The sequence below is a fragment of the Emiliania huxleyi genome (genome assembly GCF_000372725.1).
Source record: "Emiliania huxleyi CCMP1516 chromosome Unknown EMIHUscaffold_135, whole genome shotgun sequence".
In the NCBI taxonomy this organism is placed as follows: domain Eukaryota; phylum Haptophyta; order Isochrysidales; family Noelaerhabdaceae; genus Emiliania; species Emiliania huxleyi.
The window spans coordinates 178,424-196,435 of record NW_005201240.1 but is presented as its reverse complement, the minus strand read 5'-3'; the positions used below and the strand labels follow the sequence as shown (position 1 = coordinate 196,435).

Sequence of the window (18,012 nt, the reverse complement as noted above, 5' to 3'; positions counted from 1 at the left end):
TGCTTATTATGATTGAGCACGCGTACGATTCGGCTTGTCGCTTGAGACACGTTTCGAGACACTCGAGAACCCCTCGAGAAGACACCTTCTGCTGCACGTCTCGTCGCGGCTGTGTCGGCGCGAGCGCGCGGCGGGGTGAGAGGCGCCTGTCATTCGTCGTGCCTGTAAGTCCAAGTGTCATCTTGGAGCACTTGGAGTGCAGTCATCATGCCGCCTTTTTTCCGTCTTTTTCGCACGGGCGTAACTAGTTTCACTCGGATTCACTCCATGCACCGTCGGTGAGGGTACATTGGCGCGTTAAAAGGAGAGTCACGGAATCGCGCGCCTCCACCAGGAAGGGCTACGCAGTATCCCTGAAGGGGACCTAAAATTCTTCTTTTCGTGGAGAAGTGTCCCAGGGTTCCAACTTTTTCCGGGGTATGGTATGGTACCATCGCGGCCCAAAGGGTGGGGGGGTATGGTCCTGACCGCCCGAGGCCGGCAGCCGGGAGGCTGGGTCTGTCAGCAGGCGGGGGGTATGGTCTCGAGGTGACTACCATACCATACCCCGCAAAAAGTCCGAACCCAGCGCCCACCTTCCGCCCTCTGGGTTCCGGCTCCTACCCAGATAGGGGGTCTGTTCTCCACGACTCGCACCAAAACGCCCTACCTACCTACCTATTGCGGGCGCCAATCGCCAGGCTCCGTGCCCCACCTACCTACCTATTCCCAGGCCGCGCAGCGAAGCAAGAAAATACCCGTTAGCCCTCTGTGAAAACCCGTTAGTCTCGGCTGGCGTCCCAGCCGCAGGCGACTCGCCTGGCATGGCCCCGTTCCGGCTAACGCGCGGCCCGTCTCCCACAGGCATGTCAACGTAAGCAGCAGCGACGATCCAGCACCAGTACCATGTTATCGTCACCAGTAGCAGCAACCCCAGTTAGTCGAGCATCATCACCATTATCATCCTCGTCAGCGGCACGTATCCAGACATAATCCACCAGCATGTTGAACATCATTACCGTTATCCTCACCAGCATGTCGAACACTATCATCACTATCATCGGCATCAGCATTACGAGCCAAGCAGCAACAGCAGCAACCCAGCTAGCCACGGCAACAGTCCGGAGCCCCAGTAGGGTAGCAGCCCCAACGCGGAGGAGGCAGGGGGTCGCTAGTAGGTGCGCCCCACCCCGCCGCTACCACTAGGTCCGCCGCCGCCGCCCCACGGCCCATCCACTTTAGGCGCACCGCAGGTTCCCCCTCGCTGGCGGCGACCACAAGTCCTGTTTCTGGCGAAGTTGTGGTAGTTGCAGCGGGGGCAGATCCAATCGCCAGGCCGCATATGTTGTCGGGCCCCGGTCCCGGCGTCTGGGGGCGGCCCCGCGGTCGCTCAGAGCCAGCACCGCCGCCATCGCGCGAGAGGGGGGGCACCGAGGCGGCAAGTGCCTGCGCCGCCAGCTCCCCCGCAGCCACCCTCCGGTTTGTAGGCATCGAACCCGAGACGCCGGAGATCGCCGCCACACCCGTCTCCAGCAAGCGCCGCCGCTTCTTGTCCGTGGAGTGCAGGCCCTCGTCCGGGGCGGCGGCCAATCCTCTCTTTGCGGCCTTCTGGAGGCGTCGTTCTTCCCGCTTCGCAGCCTGAGCAATCTGGTTGTCCCGCTTCTTGTCATGCTTCCGCGCTGCCTTCCTCCGAACAACTCAAGTTCGATCGGCCCCAGTCTCGAACTGGCAGCCACTATCTCACCGGAGGTACCATGTCCGAGGAGGCCACCGGCCAAAAGCGCATGTCTTGAAGGTCCGAGACTGGAAGCCCATATAGGCACCTTTCAGTTCGGCCATCGTGTTACGACATCCGACCTGCTTTTTCACACAAACAACAGCGAGCCGAGAGCCACCGTCGGTGAGAAGCCGAGCGTGATAGAAGCCGACCGTGTACTAGCCACGAAGATACTATCCACGCTCGTCGCCGGCACGGCGGCGCTCTCCGTCCCGACGGCCACGCCTCGACCGACTGCCGACGTGGGCGTCATCGGCGCCGGGCCGGCGGGACTCGTGCTCGCCCACGTGCTTCGCGAGCGCGGCCATTCGGTCCGCATCTTCGAGCGACGCGACTCGTTCCGCCCGGTGGGTGCTGCGGTGTTCATGCACCCGTTCGCGCTCAACTCGCTCCGCGCCGTCTCGCCCACGCTCGAGAAGCAGCTGCTCGACGTCTGCACGACCATCCACACACTCTCGTTCACCACTCTCGCTGAGGACGCGCCGAGCTTCCGGCTCGACACGCTCGGCGACGCGAAGCGCGTGCTCGGCGCGCCGTTCGTGGCGGTGCGCTTCTGGGACATGCTGCGTGCGTTGCGGGTCGGCCTGCCGGACGAGCTCTTCTGCTTTGGCCACCAGCTCGAGCGGTACGAGCAGCACGGCGACGCGGATGGTGTGACGCTCTACTTTGCCGACGCCGCGCAGCCGCCGCGCACGGTGCGCTACCTGATTGACGCGGGCGGCATCCGCTCGGCGACGCGTGCGCAGCTCCTCGGCGACGAGCGCATCCCGCGGCTGCGCGCGACCTTCTCGGTGCTTCCCGCCGAGCGCGTCGCGGCGGCGCACGAGGCGGTCGGCGGCGCGTCGACGCCGGGCGAGCTGGGCTTCGTGGCGGGCGACAACCTCTCGGTGGTGACGATGGGTCTCTCCGACGGTGGCGTGATGTGGAGCCAGACCGACCTCGCCGCCGACCCGACGGCGCAACTCTACCACGACGGCAGCGACGCCGAGCTGCGCGCCGACCTCGGGGCCAAGTACGCAAAGAGCAACGGCTGGCCGAGCGGCGTGCGCGCGCTCGTCGAGGCGACGACGCCCGCCGACGTCATCGAGAGCACCGTCGCCGAGCTACCCGTGGCGTGGCGGTGGGGCGACGGCCACGTGACGCTGTTGGGCGACGCGGCGCACGCGCAGCTGCCCGCGCTCGGCTTGGGCGTCTCGACGGCGTTTGGCGACGTCGAGGAGCTCGTGGCGCAGCTCGACCGCCACGGCCTCTCGCAGAAGGCGCTCCGCTGGTACGAGCGCTGCCGGATGCCCACGTGCGCCGCGCTACAGCTCATGAGCCGCTCGATGTACGGGCTGAACAAGATATCGGCGAATACACACTAACTAAGTCGGCGTCCCGAAAAAAATGCGCCCCGAACTGCCGCGCGCGGCGCGCGGACGCGGGCCTCCTCCTGCCCGTTTTAGCGAGTTTTGGACGGAGGGCGTCCTGCCACCGAGGACCGCGCACCGGACCCACCCTCTCCAGTTGCCGCAAACTGTGAGAGATAAGGCGACTCAGGAGCTTTCAGAGGAGACTTGTCCCCTGTGGAGAGAGTGTGTGTGAACAGTCGTGAGACGCCATCCGTCGGGCCGAAGTCCTTCCCGACTGTTTGCTTTGTCTGCAACCGCGTCTTCCCTGCTCTCCTTTTTAGTGCTCTACATCGCTACATCCTCCCGAACCCGATTCACATGGCACCTTCGCGTGAGATTCTCGACGACACCTCGGTCGTCATGAACGGCACCTCGGCCGTCTGCGAGTCGCGCAACCTCGTGCGCGACAACTCCATCCGCTCGATACGGTTGGAGGACATGGAGCCTGAGTTGTGCGGCAAGGCCGACAACCAGCTGGACATCACCTGCATCATCATGGAGGACCCCGCCAAAGGAAAGGCCGAGTCCACCGGCAACACGAACCACAACATCACGTCTGACAAGTATTCCAACATGCCGCCCGACTCCACGCACTCCATCCTGCTCAAGCCGAACAACGGAGACAGCGTCGGAAACAAGTGCCTCCTCTTCGGCGCGCCCTCCTCCAATCTCGACGGGGTTGTCTACTGCGACTCGTCGTACAACCAGATTCCCGACACCTTTTACGGCCACGGCGTCTGGTATGGGGGAGCGCCCGTCGCGAGCTGCTCTCGCGTTCTACGGCTCGGCGCGCAGAGCTCCTACGAAAGCGAGTCCTTCGCCTACGCTGGCGCAAGCATGTCCCTTCGGTTTTGCCAGCAGGTCGCTGTCTTTGGCGGAGGCGGGTTCAAGATGCCCACTACCATCCGCACCGACAGCAACGGCGTCGTCCTCGCAACCCGCAACGGTGGAGTCACCTCTCGCAACCGACACTTTGAGAAGTTCCTGCGTCTCGGCCGCCTCCACTACGAGGACAACATCTCCTCGCCCGAGTTCGTCCCGACCAGCGACCAGTGCGCCGACATCTGGACGAAGGCTCTCGACAAGACGACCTTCCTCAAGCATCGAGCCAAGCTCGTCCGCTGATCTACCAGATCGGCTTCTCCCATGTTGTTCAATTGACATCCAGTCGACCGCTCCGATAGGCTACTACCTTGAGCCCGGGAGACGGAAGGTCACTATGCCACGTTCACTACCTCGCGCCTCTGATCAGCGCGACGCCTTACCTTTGTTGTCTCTGCAGACAATGGGGGAGTGTGAGAGATAAGGCGACTCAGGAGCTTTCAGAGGAGACTTGTCCCCTGTGGAGAGAGTGTGTGTGAACAGTCGTGAGACGCCATCCGTCGGGCCGAAGTCCTTCCCGACTGTTTGCTTTGTCTGCAACCGCGTCTTCCCTGCTCTCCTTTTTAGTGCTCTACATCGCTACATCCTCCCGATTCACACAAACCCTAACGCAGGTGACTGCACCTGGGGACGCCAGTTGACGCCCGTTGACGCGGTTGACGCGCCGGATCGACATGCTGCTGCTGCTGGCCTGCGCGCCCGCCGCCGGGGCCAAGGGTGGGGCCACCCGCTTCCCTTCCCCCTCCTGGCGGCATGCAGACGCGGCGGCGAGGATGTGGGCCGAGTCGGGAGACCATCGTTTCAGCTTTTCTGAGCTGGGCGACTCGCTGCCCAGCGGAGCGGCGCAGTGCGCCACGCTCCAGGACAGCATTGACTGCCACTGGCGGAGCGGCCGGTGCAGCGCCAACCGCGAGGTGGTCGCCGGAGCCTGCGTCGCCTCTGGTTGCGGCCTCTTGTCGTGCAGTTGCGAGGCTGCAGACCGGACGGAGCTCCTGCCGTGGGTCATCCTCAACGTGTCCGCCGCAGCCTCCGTAGCGGAGGTGCGGGCGGCTTATTCCGCCGCAGTCAAGGCGCTGGCGCCGACCCTGAATCTGGGCTGCCTCGAGGCGGCGCGGCTCGCATCTCTCGCGGCGCGGCGGGCCCGGGACACGATGCTCGTGCTGATGCCGTACCTGGAGCATACGCCGCATGGGGTGCAGCCCGCCATTTCAAGCCGGCGAGACTACTCCACCGCCATCGGGGGCGAGCCGACCCCGCTCGCGAGGCACGCCTGGCGCGCAACTCAGCGGCTCGCGTCGGGCACAGTGGCCGCCAGCCGGGAGATGTGGCGGGAGATCTCGGCGGCGTGGAGGGCGGCGCGGCGGCACGCGGGGCCGTGGCGCACGTGGTTCTGGCAGGGCGCGAAGCGTCTCGCCAGGTCGAGCGCAGCGCAGATGATCTGCGCGTTGCTGCTCCTCGTGCCCGTGCAGGTGTCGCCCCGCCCCAGCCTCCGCCGCCACCGCACCTTCCCTGACATGTTTTGCATGGCTAAGCCGTGGCCGCTCACGAGCTGGCGGTCCGCTTCACTTGATGTGTCGCCTCCGCGGACGCAGGTCTATGTCCTCGGATGGGCCGCGGGTGCGTGAAGGGCGGTGATTCGATGTCTCTCAAGGGGAGGCGGCGCGAAAGAGGCGGGCGAGCGCTCTGGGGGACGTGCAACCGACAGAGGAACGGAGGTCCGCTCGGGACCGTTGTGCAGCACACCCCACGCGTGCGATAGGCAGACGAAGTAGAGGAGTGGCACACGCACAGTAAGAGGGGCGGAGAGCTAGCTCGACGCGTTAGGGGAGCCCGTGTACGGTACGAGGGAGCCGGGACCGCAGCGTTTCCCCCAGTGAGCGTGAGCAGTGTTTGTGCGCATGCGCGGTCTCTGCGGCGCAGGGCCGAGCAGCCACACCCGGCGCGAGCGCCTGCTGTCGGCGGGTGCAGCCGGTTGGCGGGTGGGCAGCGCCGGGCGGGGCGGCGCGGAGCTTCTTGCTCTCGAGGCGTGGACGTGCGACCGGCCGTTTTATTGTTAGTAAGTGCGTGCCAGGCCCGTGCCTAGTGCTGTATACCGCAAAATTCTTTGTGCTGTGTGCTCGCCCTGCCCTGCGGCCCTCCTGCCTGCCCAGTGTCGTGCGAGCACACTTGCGACTCCGGGGAGTACTTGGAGTTTTGGAAAGAAAGACAAACCAAGTGCGCGAAAACAGCGAAGTGGCAGGGCCGGTGGGGGACCACCGTGATCTTCGACAGGGAGGGCCACGCCTCCCCGAGCCTGAAGAGGAGCCGGCGGGGGGGGGGGGGGCGAGCCGAGGACGATAGAGAGGCCGCGGGTGCGGGCGCGACTCGTCGACCTCCCGGATTCCCGGGGGTGGAAGTGGGACATTGGACCCGTTTTTTTTGGCATAATGGGAGCCAGGCGGGGACGCCCATCGCCTACCTCTGCATCCACTGAATGCAATTGCGCCAAGGCGGCGCCACCGATCGCGACGCCGGCTGTGCCAGCACCCACCACCGCCAGCAGCCCGTGCAACCGTCAGGGACGTGAGTTGAGATTAATTGGGCTTACCGCCCTCTTCAGGGGTCGAATCATCTAAAGTCCCTTGCCAAGCTGTTTGTCCTTCCAAGCGGCAATGATAGGTTTGATCTTGTCCGATACTTTATCGTCGGCCCGGACCGCTGCAACGGCCCTGTCGAACGCGTCCAAGTCGCTTGCTTTCGCGGCGTCGAACATCTTGTGTTTAATTGCCGATTCAATCAAGGTGTAGCATTCGGCGGGTGTCGCTCCAGTTTTCTTCATCTCCTCTACGAGTTTTGCCGCTTCCTGCATCACGTAGTCCCTGAGTTCCCCGGCTTCATACTCCGCAAAGGCTTTTTCGGCCCAGGACTCCCATGCCTCGGGTCCCAGTCCATGCGCCTTCGCCACCTCTGTCAGAACGGTGCCCAGCATCCCCCAGGCATAGGCTTGTTTTTCCTCGGAAGACATGGGGGCAGGGGCAGCTGCTGCGGGGGCAGGGACAGGGGCAGAGGCAGGGGGACGAAACGGCGGCGGGGCCGCGCGGCCGAAGAAGGCTAGGAGGGGGAGCCGGGCCCCGGCGCCCCGCATCCGTTGCCCAACCAGCGGAAAGCGAGTGGGGGGGAGGACCGAGAGGATAGGGGCCCCCCTCCGGACCGAGGGTGGGGAGGCCGAACGGAGAAGCCCAGAGGGGAGACGTCGAGTGGGGAGGTAGGTACGTCGTTCGTGTGCTGTACGTCGTGTGCATGTCTGGCTGGTGTTTACTAGCTCCGAGTAGAGGGGGCGCTCCGCTGCTAGGGGAAACCCGGAGCGCGGACTAACCCTCGGAGACCCGTGTTTACTTTACGGCCCTTTCCCTGCGAACGCGCACCCCCAGGGCTAGGGCTCTCTTGCCCGCAACCCGATGCCAATCATCCGGCCCGCTGGGTGCGCTTCTTAGCTCCCCGGCCCTGGATGTGCGGTTAATGACTGCACTCCAAGTGCTCCAAAACCAAGCGCGCCAAGGGCGTGCTAATCTCTCAGCCTCTCAGGCATCGAAATGTAACGAAAATTCTTGGTTCGTCCCGGTGTATTCTTTTTTTGCGTGGGCGGCACTCATGACGGGGTAGGTAGGGTAGGTCTGGGCCCTCCCGTCGGGGTTTTCCCTCTCTTCACGCGGAATTTTCACAGCAGAAAAAGAAAATTTCCGGCCAAATCACGATGTCAAACGTCCCCAAATGGGTGATCTGAGGCTTGTAGGGCCTGAGAGTGGCCTGCCATGTCACAGGAAGGACTGTGGTTGCAGGAGAGTACCACCACCCATCACTTTAAGTTGGTATCCCCACCTTCACCCCTCCAGTGATTTCTTTTTTAGTTTCCCATAAGTAGGGTGGGTAGGTAGGTAGGAGGTAGGGGCACCGCAGGGACCGGCCAGGTTTTTGCAGGTTGAAGTGCCCCCCAGCCCTACAATGTAGCAAACAACGACGAAGGCGCTCTCAAAAAAAAAGAATACACCCGCGTTGTCCTGCCACGCCGACGTGCCCGAGAGGAGACTGCGCAATGCCAACGCCATCCGACGCAACGGTCGACCCTTCGGTCCCCACGGAGGACCCCGCCTGGCGCGAGCTGCTAGCGGAGCCGGCCGAGCGCTTCGAGCGCCGCATCGGGAAGGCGAAGCGGCTCATCTACCCACGCCGCACCGCCGAGGACTGGCGCAAGGCCTCGTTCGCCTCCGACACGGCGCTCGCCGCGCAGCTCGAGGCGATCCCGGACAACGGGCCGCGCATCGACACGCGCGAGGTCAGCCGCGAGGAGTTCGTGCGCGACTGGGAGCAGCCGCGGCGGCCGGTGGTGATCCGTGGCGCGACCGAAAGCTGGGCGGCGGGCGCGGCGGGCGACAGGCAGGGCCGCGGCGGGGCGTGGTCGCTGGGCGAGCTGCTGCGGCAGTATGGCGGCGAGCGCTTCAAGGTCGGAGAGGACGACGACTCGTACGCGGTGTGGCTCAAGCTCAAGCGCCGCCCCGCGCCGCGCCTCTCGCCGGGTCGGTCTGCGGGCGAGGCGATGAGGTGGTGTCGAGAGTAGGTACTACCTGCGCTACCTCGCGACGAGCCGCGATGACTCTCCCCTCTACGTCTTCGACTCCTCCTTTGCCGAGCGGAGCGGCACCTCACGGCTCGGTCGCGACTACGCGCCGCCGCACTACTTTGCAGACGACCTCTTCCGGTACGCGCCGCGGAGAGGCAGCGGAGAGGCAGCCGAGAGGCAGCGGAGAGGCAGCCGAGAGGCAGCGGAGAGGCAGCGGAGAGGCAGCCGAGAGGCAGCGGAGAGGCAGCGGAGAGGCAGCGGAGATATAGCCGCCGCAGTGCTCCTGCGGCGACCTGCTCCGGTGTATCGCGGGCGAGAAGCGCCCCTCCATGCGCGGAAGACTGCGGCCGGCATGAGCCAGAGCCATGGGGCTGCATTGGCAGGGCTGCGGGCGAGAGAGAGGAGGCGAGAGGAGCCGAGATTAGGTACGCGGGCGAGAGGCGGCGGCCTCCGTATCGCTGGTTTGTGCTCGGCCCGGCTCGCTCCGGCTCGTACGTCCACATCGACCCGCTCGGCACGTCGGCGTGGAACGCTCTGCTGCAGGGCCGCAAGCTTTGGGTCCTCTCCTGCCGCTCCACCGCGCCGCTCCGGACCCGCTTCCTGTCTCGTGAGCCGGCGGCTTTCTTTTCCAGGCGCTCCTCCCGCCCCACGTGCCGAAGGAGGTCGTCCAGCCGACGCCGAAGCTGCACGGAGGCGGGGAGGCGGTCGCGTGTGCGGGCGAGGGGTTGGGAGTTGACGAGGGAGTGGCCGTCGGAGACTGAACATTAGGCAGGGAGGCGGTTGCGTGGTGGGCGAATGTCTACCCGAAGCTCGCCGCCGCGACCGACCCAGACCACCGCCCACTCACCCTCGTGCAGACCGCGGGCGAGAGAGGTAGCCGAGAGGCAGCCGAGAGGCAGCCGAGAGGGACCGGGGCCCCTCACTTTCGCGCACCACTGTGTGCGGGCGGTGGTACACACGGGACTGGAAGGAGCCCCTCCCCCCCCGAGGAGCCCTCGGCGTGCGTGCCGGGGGGGGGGGAGAGACGGAGAGACGGGGAGAGAGACGGGGAGAGAGACGGGGAGAGACGGGGAGAGATTGAGAGAGACGGGGAGAGACGGGGAGAGACGTGCCTGCAGAGACGGTGTACGTGCCGGGTCCTCTCGGGTCCTCTCGGGTCCTCTCGGGTACTCTAGGGTACTCTCGGGTACTCTCGGGTACTCTCGGGTACTCTCGGGTACTCTCCTGCAGGCGAGACGGTGTATGTGCCGGGCGGCTGGTGGCACTGCGTGCTCAACCTCGACGTGACGCCGCCGCAACTCACGCAGAGCCTGGTCCCTCGCGAGCGAGCGAAGCACCCGCCGCCAATGATCGACAGGTGACCGTCGCCGTCACGCAGAACTTGTGCCCTCGCTCCTCCTTCGACTCTGTCTGGCGGCGCGTCGTCAAGTCGCGACCGAAGATGTCCAAGCGCCTCGCGGAGAGGCGCGCCGTGGAGGAGCCGTATCCTCGGGTCCTCTCGGGTCCCCTCGGGTCCCCTCGGGTCACCTCTGGTCACCTCGGGTCCTCTCGGGTCCTCTCCTGCAGGCTCGCCGTGGACGAGCCGCTCCTCCACCAGCGCACAGTCGAGCTCGCCAAGCTGCCGCCCGAGGAGAAGGGCGGCGACTCCTCCTCCTCCTCCTCCTCCTCCTCCTCCTCGTCGTCGGACTCCGACTCAGACTCGGGGCGGAGGAGCCGCCCTCGCAGAGACCGGCGATCACGCTCGCGCTCACGGCAGGACCGCCGCCGCGCGCCGGCGAGCCACCGCCGCAGCCGCTCGCCTGTCGGGGGCTGTAGATGCGGGGATCGGGCCAGCGCTCGAGAGGTCACGTGCTCGGCTGTATCGCACTGTCTCCGCAGCTCCGGTAACGCACGCGAGGCTCGCTGAGTGCACGGCCAGACACTCGCATTCACACCACTCGCATTCACACCACTCGCATTCACACCACTCGTATTCACACCACTCGTATTCACACCCCGAGTCTGTCCTGCTCACAACGCAGGCCGGCCGCCGCAGCCGCTCGCCGTCGCGGCCTCCACGCCGCCGCCAGGACGACGACGACGAGGCGGCAGGTAGAGAGACGGAGAGATGGGTCCGCAGAGGCGGGTCGACGGGCGGTAGTGGGGGGGGGTGGATGCGGCGAGGAGCCGAGTCGAGCGACCGAGGCTTGCCGGTTGGTGTGAGAGGGCGGGAGGGGGCATCGGCCGCGGGCGCGCTGTTGGTGGACTGGCGTGAGATGTAGCTGAGATTCGCCGAGATCTACCCGAGATCTACCCGAGATCTACCCGAGATCTACCCGAGATCTACCCGTGCTTTAGGCGGACTGGCGCGAGAAGCGCCGCCGCCGGCTCGACGCCGCTGCGGACGCGGGCAAGGGCGCGTCGGGCAGCCGAGCCGCGTGCTGAGAGGGGTGTCCTTCCACCTTTTTCGGCGCGTCGCAGCCGGGGCGCGGGGGGGGGGGGGGGGGGGGGGCTCCTCGAGCAGGCCCTTCATGGTGGCGATCTGGAAGTTTTGCACGTTGATGATGTCCATCAGCAGACCCTTGAGCGTCTTTTCGCCGTCAAACTGGTTTGGGTGTGGGGGGAGACACGGGTCAGTGGGGGGGGGGGGGTTCCAGGGGGGCGATGGGGATGTCGCCTCCGTGTCGACGGTTCCAGGGTCCATCTTGAGCAGGGTCTTGGCCATCGCGACGGCGTTGGCGTGGTGCGGGATCATCTGGCGGAGGAAGGTGGCCGCCATCGTCGCGCCCTCCGCAGAGACGGCCATCTCCTGGTGCATCTGGCAGTCGATCGCCTCGAGGCACTCGTTGAAGTCGTTCTCCGGCGCCTCGCTGTTCGGCTCGTTGCTGCAGAGGAACTTCTTGCCCTTGCAGTGCGGGTACTGCGTTGCCCCTGGGGCGTAGGGACCTAAAGGACGGGTCGAGGACGGATCCAGGCCGCCTCCCCAGGGGAGAGGCGCGATCTCCCTCGTGTGCTCGCCTGTGTTCCACGTGCCGCACTTCTCGTCGAAGTCGGACGGGTCGGGGGCCGTCGGCTCGGGGCAGCCGGGGATTGAGCCATCCGCGCAGTACGGGACGATGGCCCCGTCCGGGTTCGGCAGATTCTCGAGCACGATCTTTGCCGACATGCCCGGGTGGATGTGGCAGAAGTAGTAGACGTACTTGCGGAGCTTCCCCTCCGGGAACTGCGAGGGGTCCGAGACCTACACGACACGACACGACACGAACACCGATCATACATGCCTTCTCGTATTGAGCTCTCGGGAGTGGGCTCTCTGAGTCACAGCAAACTCGACGTGGCAGGGTGCGTCGGCGCCGCCGCAGCCCTCATACCAGTCGCCGAAAGGGTAGAAGAAGAAGGGCTCGTATGCGTCGAGGCCGAAGCCACTCTCGTCTTTCGTTTCCGCGACGGTCTTGGTGATGTACTGGATGGTGGACATCGTCCCGTCCACCCCCTCGCCGCCGAGCTCGGGGCACTCTCCCTCGACGGCAATGTTGGGGCAGTCCGGTGCGTCAGCGGGGCACGCGCAGGTGTTGTGCGCCCCTCCCACCTCGTATGCGAACCCGACAGGGTGGTACCTGCGAAGAGGAGAGGCGGGCGGGGGTGGACGCTTGAGCCGCTCGCGTGCCCCGAGGGCGACAGAGCTCTGCGAGAAGCCCACCAGTTCGACTCGTCGCTCTGCACGAAGTAGTATTTCTGTCCGTAGTTCAGGTGAACCTCGGGCGAGACGCCGTGGCACTCCTTGGTGATGTTTTTTGCGTCGGTCGACGTGGAGCCCGCGACCTGAGGCGACGAGGTGGCGAAGTGTGGCGGTGGAGAAGGTTGGCAGCTCGGCTTTGGGCGCTGCCTTGTACAGGCCCACGTCGCCGGCGAATGGATCCCACGAGAGGTGGATGTAGGGGAAGTCCGTGAGGTTGCACGGTTCGCCGAATGGGTGTCCGTGGCTGAACGGGGCGAGCGAGAGGAGGGAGAACATTCTGGAGATCGAGCCGCTGAACGCCGGGTAAGGCACCCAAGGGGCACTCGTCCAATCAAAGTCGGCGGTTGCTTTGCCATTTTTTGGCACCCGTACCGCGCTTAGCCGTCCCGGTAGAAGCCGGTGCCAATGCCGCTGCCGTGGACGTCAGCGCAGCAGCAACTGAGCTCTGTCCCGAGCACGTTTCTTGCAGGCTCGCGCGCCGCGCAGGGCTCTTCCGCGAGAGTCGGCGACGGCGCGCAGAGCAGGGGTGGTTGCGGCACTTATAATGGGGCGGTGGGGCTCCCGTGGAGTCCAGCGGTTTCCGGTTACACCCGATCGTGTTTGTTTTTGATTTTGTGGAACATGAACAGTTTTTTTCTACCTCCGAGATCACGTGGGGCCTACCGTAGGCTGCCCGCCACATGATATCTAGCCATGTCTTGCCGCCCCGCAGACCAGAGACGCAGAGCCCAGTGCCCGGAGAGAGACCCGGCCAGACAGGCCGAGAGTCCACGGCGCGACCAGAGCGTGGGAGCCGAGAACGCGAGAGTACGCGCGGCCACCGCCGCGGCCAACTAGTGGAGAGCGAATGCACGCCCCCGGCCAAAGGGTAGGAGAGAGAAGAGAGTACGGGCGGCGGTGTCCGCAGCATGCGGATGTCACGGCGACGAAGGCGAGATCTCGGAGGAGCGCCCGCATCGACCGCGGCGGCACCGGCGGGGCGGCGGATTGGTCTTGGGTTATCCGGGGTGAGACTGCTAGGCGTCCTCTTTCGCCACGAGCAGCCTGGCCTGCCAATCATCCAGGATAGTCGCATTGGTCATTCCGTCTCGCGGCACATCCAAGTCCACAAAAGCTGGTGACGTCCACGCGTCGAGCGCTGCGTCATCCTTGGCTACCCCCACAATGACATCATGGACTTGCCCGACGGTCATCATGCCTTCGTGAGGCACACCTGGCAGTTTGTAGACCTTGACCGTGCTCTTCCAACGCTCGCACACGGACAAGCTGTCAGAATGGACCGTCCCGTCGCCATCTCCGATTTCGACCGAAGCTCCGATCTCTGCGAAGGCCCCGGGGAAAGTGAGGTGGGAAAAGGTGCGCACGTTATGACTGTAAATGCAGTGCGTCGGGACACCAGGATCTTCGATCGTCCCGACAGACAAGGCATATTTCATGTGCTCCGCCTCGTCGTGCATGAGCAGCCTCCTGAACAGAGATGGCAGGCCGGAAGCCTTGATCTCTTCTGGCTGCGCCCATGGCCCTTGGAGCGTGACGTAGCTTCTGTCGGGTATGGAGTCGTCCACGCCCGGCGACATCCAGTACGAGGATGGAAACTCTCGGGCCAGCCGCGTGAAATCCGTGAGGAGCCAATCCATGAGGAGCTCCTTCAGTACAGCCCCAAACCCGTCCACGGCTTTTATCACAAAGTGTTCCTCGCTCACCTGCTCGGCCATCACGTGAACTTGGCAGCGCCTGGCTGGCCCGGGGGCGTGTAGGCAAAGGCCATTCCGCCGACGAGTGCTGATAGCGCATTAACTGCGCCATTGAAGGGGCCTCCGACCGGCACGAAGGCGTGCACGTTCTTTTGCACCCAACTCTTGCCCCCGCGCTTTGCGTTTGCCCATCTCAGGAACGCGTGCGTGAACGGAGCCGCCATCGATAGGCCAGTCAGCACAACCGGCTGACCATTCTTCGACACCGCGTCTGAGATTGTCCTGAAGAAGCGAGGGAAGGCTTCTTGCTCCCAGTCGGCAACGCTCAACCGCCAGTCATAGCCCATCGGGAGGATATCGACGTCTCTGACAAACCCTTCGGATTCCAGCCGTTGGGTTAGGTTGCCGTACACCTCATATCCGAAAACCGTCAAGCCAGCCCAACCCTCGGCAACCCTCACCTGCACATGCTCCGGAGACTTGGTCCGGTTCGTCGTCGGGTCAAAGGTGAGTCCCAGCTGCGCGTGGGAACTGTGAAACGCACAAACTGCGGCAAACTTGTCCAAGTTCACCCACGCCGTTGTCCACGTTGGCGTCCACGGGCTGCACGGATGGAGCCATCGCGCATCATTGACTTGCAGCGTCTGTCCTATTAGTGGCCCCACGACCACCACCGGGTGGCGAACGCTGCTCCTCTCGGCGACGAGGAGCGAGGAGGGCGATGTTGCGCCGATCGCGAGGAAGGCGATCACGCCGAGCACGAACAGTTAGACCGTCGACGGGAGTCGGCGGGACAGCGGTGGGTCCAGCATCGAGCTCTCGGTTGGAGAAGCCCGAGATCCGAGATCTTGTGCCCCCCGGGGGGGCGAGTCGCTTGCAACGCACCTGGGTCTAAGGGCGTCACGGCCTTATTGGGTCCTTGGCCGCGTCCCTTTTCTTTTTTTGCCTAGAAAAAATCATCAAGCATATGCAGAGAAATGGACGTCGTGCGAGATCCCGACAGCGGGGAAAACTCGTTTTGGAAGTTTTGGAAGTTAATTCATTTTACTTATGGAAGTTTACGGTGATTGTTTTCAGCCCTGTTCTTGCTTCTTCGCCTCGGGGGCACAGGATGCGGCACAAACGTGGCAGCTTAAATTCTTTAAGCGCGGCTGGCGGCCGGGGCACACGTGTGTGTGTTGTGCAACCGCTCTCACAACACGCGGCATGCCACGCGCGATCGACCTCGCGCAGGGCGACTGGTACCTCAGCAGGCCAGCCGACCGCTACACGCCGGCGCTCACGCCCGACTTCCTGCGCAGCCCGCCCGCCAACGTTCGCGGCAAGCCGGACCTCGAGACGGCGCAGGGCCTGCGGGCGCTCTCTCTATTCCAGGCACGGTCTCTGCACGGCGCCGACATCGACAAGATCATCAAGAACAAGCTGGATGGCGTGCTTGGCACACGCTGGCTCATGAAGGAGCAAGAGTGCTGGTACCGCCCGCCGCGGCCGGCCGAGGCGGGAGCCAGCAGCGCCGGCAACAGCAGCGGCGGCGGCGGCAGCGGTAGCAGCGGCGGCAGCAGTGGCGGCGGCAGCAGTGGCGGCGGCGGCGAGGCGGCGGCGGCGCTGGACGTGGCGATCCTGATGGTTGACTCGCGGCCACCGTTTGCGTACGAGGTTGGCGGGACGACGCTTCGCTCTCCGGAAGAGTGGGGCCTCCCGCGCAGCGTGCTAACCGAGAGGTGGCGTCCCACCGCTGCACACGGCGGCGGGCCGGCCCCGAACGGCAACGCCGGTGTCGAGGGCAAAGGGGACGCCCGAGGAGGTGCCGGAGCCTTCCACGAGCCTTCTCGGAACCTTCCTTCCAGGTGTCGAGGGCAAGGGGACGCCCGAGGAGGTGCTGCAGTCGCGGACGGAGAAGATGGGCACTTTCCAGCTCGCGCTCGTCACGAACCACATCTACGCGCAGCTGCACGGCTACCGCTTCTACCTCGAGAACCCGTGCCCGCACCTGCACATCGGCGTGACCGAGGCGGGCCGGGGACGCCGCCCTCGAGCCGCGACACGTCCCACGACACGTCCACGACACGGCCCACGACACGGCCCACGACACGGCCCACGACACGGCCCACGACACGGCCCACGACACGGCCCACGACACGGCCCACGACACGGCCCACGACACGTCCACAGGCGGACTGGAACGACGCCCTCGAGCCGAGCCAGCGATCCGAGCCGAAGTGGGCGTGGAGGGAGGGGATGCAGCAGTACACCAACCGCGACCCCGTCTGCCCAGGCGAGACGGGGCCGAGACTGGGGCCGAGACTGGGCCGAGACTGGGCCGAGACTGGGCAGGTGGCATCGCACACACCAGAGAAGGGTTGCGAGTAGGGCTGCCCGCCGACCACCGCCTCGGCCCCTTCCCTCCCCGCGGTCCGCCGTGGGCTAAGCTCGCCGCGATCCGCTACCTGCTCCGCCGGCACGCCCACCTGGCGTACATCGACTCGGACGTCTTTGTCACCGAGGTGTGGCAGCCGCTGCCGCCTCTGCTCGAGGCGAGTGATCGTAGCGTGGTACAGACAGCACAGGGCGGTGAGCGGCGGAGTTCAGTGGAGTATAGCACAGGTGTGGCAGCCGAGGCACCGGCTCTGGCTATCGCACTCCCGTCGCTTGCCGTTGCACCCTGATCTACGGCTTCCTCCCTCTGCCCGAGGCGACCGGCCTGCTTCGCGGCGAGCGGTGGATCGCTGCGGCGGAGGCGTCCCCGCCGCAGGAGCTGCGTATGACGATGCTGTCGCCCCACTCTTGTCATCCTGCCCTTCTCCTCTCAGGAGTTCCCACCGCAGAAGCTGCGCCGCGATACAAGGGCCGGCACGCGCAAGCCCGGCCGTCCTCCCGCCACCAGTCGTCCTCTTCTTGACCCGGGGCTTCCTCTCTTCCTCTCGCAGGCCTCGCAAACTCTGGCGTGCTCCTGCTCGCGGGCGCCCCGATCGCCGGCGCGGGCATCCTGCGAGCGATCGAGGAGTGGATCTGGCCGGGCGGCAGCCGTTAATTACTCATTGAGAATTCATCATTGACAATTACGAGTGAAGGAATGGATCTGGCCGGTCGGCAACCCGACCTGGTCCTTCAAGTGGCCGTTCGAGCAGAACGCGCTCACCACCGTCGTCTTCCGCCGCTACCCGCGCCGCTACACCCTCCTCAAGCCGGGCTGCCCGCTCAACTCGCCCTTCGGCGCCCTCCTCCGCCATCTCGTCGGAGGAGCGCCGCACCAGCGCCGTGCGGACCCCCCCACTTCGCACCGAGGAGCCTTCTCGGCACCTCCTCGGAGCCTTCCCCCCGCAGGGACGCCGCACCGCGCCGTGTACCACCCCGACCACCGCACCGCGTGGCTCGCCGAGGCGCTGCTGTCGCCCGCCCCGTCCTCTGCGCAGACGGGGGGGCCGTCTCGGACCCTTCTTGCACAGCCTTCCCGCAGGCGCTCCGCTGTACCATCCGGGCGCTCAACCGCTCCGCCGACAGCCACGCACCGCTCGAGCGATGCACGCCCAACGAGGAGCGAGCACACACACAAACACACACACACACATACACACACACACACACACACACACACACACACACACACACACACACACACACACACACACACGCACACACAAACACACACACACACACACACATACACACACACACACACGCACGCACGCACGCACGCACGCACGCACGCACGCGCGCACGCACGCACGCACGCGCACACACACACACCTCACCCGCGCGCACTGGGCCTTGCGTGTGTGGAGACGTCTACCTGCCCTGCCCTGACCGGACCTTAGGAGCGGTTCGAGCTCGACTCGCACGGCTGCGGCGAGGGAGACAAGGACTCGCTCCACACCACGCCCCTCTCGCCTTCCGTCCTCGGGCGCCTCCGCGCGGCGGACGCAGAGGCGCGCGCTGCGGCCTCTGCAGCGCTGGCGCCGCTCGCGAGAGCACGA

The 18,012-nt window shown here is 65.4% G+C and overlaps 6 protein-coding genes across 6 annotated transcripts; 3 read left to right on the top strand and 3 right to left on the bottom strand.

The window, feature by feature from the left end:
- Positions 1-1,647: 1,647 nt before the first annotated feature.
- EMIHUDRAFT_226914 (hypothetical protein) lies at positions 1,648-3,120 on the top strand (the record flags this gene model as incomplete). Its single annotated transcript, XM_005788428.1, has 2 exons — positions 1,648-1,728; positions 1,927-3,120. The coding sequence occupies 2 exons, from the start codon at positions 1,648-1,650 to the stop codon at positions 3,118-3,120; spliced, it is 1,275 nt and encodes a 424-aa protein (XP_005788485.1).
- A 1,583-nt stretch (positions 3,121-4,703) lies between these two features.
- EMIHUDRAFT_226912 (hypothetical protein) lies at positions 4,704-5,654 on the top strand (the record flags this gene model as incomplete). The annotated part of the gene is made up of 1 exon (XM_005788427.1): positions 4,704-5,654. One exon carries the CDS (start codon positions 4,704-4,706, stop codon positions 5,652-5,654), a length of 951 nt encoding a protein of 316 aa, XP_005788484.1.
- Positions 5,655-6,640: 986 nt separating this feature from the next.
- Positions 6,641-7,033, bottom strand: EMIHUDRAFT_226911 (hypothetical protein; the record flags this gene model as incomplete). Its single annotated transcript, XM_005788426.1, has 1 exon — positions 6,641-7,033. The coding sequence occupies one exon, from the start codon at positions 7,031-7,033 to the stop codon at positions 6,641-6,643; it is 393 nt and encodes a 130-aa protein (XP_005788483.1).
- A 1,068-nt stretch (positions 7,034-8,101) lies between these two features.
- Positions 8,102-9,387, top strand: EMIHUDRAFT_226910 (hypothetical protein; the record flags this gene model as incomplete). Its single annotated transcript, XM_005788425.1, has 5 exons — positions 8,102-8,389; positions 8,489-8,586; positions 8,624-8,764; positions 9,052-9,184; positions 9,259-9,387. 5 exons carry the CDS (start codon positions 8,102-8,104, stop codon positions 9,385-9,387), a joined length of 789 nt encoding a protein of 262 aa, XP_005788482.1.
- Positions 9,388-13,005: 3,618 nt separating this feature from the next.
- EMIHUDRAFT_362727 (hypothetical protein) lies at positions 13,006-13,786 on the bottom strand. The gene has a single exon (XM_005788424.1). The coding sequence runs from the start codon at positions 13,778-13,780 to the stop codon at positions 13,361-13,363; it is 420 nt and encodes a 139-aa protein (XP_005788481.1). The 5' UTR covers positions 13,781-13,786; the 3' UTR covers positions 13,006-13,360.
- Positions 13,787-14,058: 272 nt separating this feature from the next.
- EMIHUDRAFT_226906 (hypothetical protein) lies at positions 14,059-14,659 on the bottom strand (the record flags this gene model as incomplete). The annotated part of the gene is made up of 2 exons (XM_005788423.1): positions 14,059-14,556; positions 14,627-14,659. 2 exons carry the CDS (start codon positions 14,657-14,659, stop codon positions 14,059-14,061), a joined length of 531 nt encoding a protein of 176 aa, XP_005788480.1.
- Positions 14,660-18,012: the final 3,353 nt, after the last annotated feature.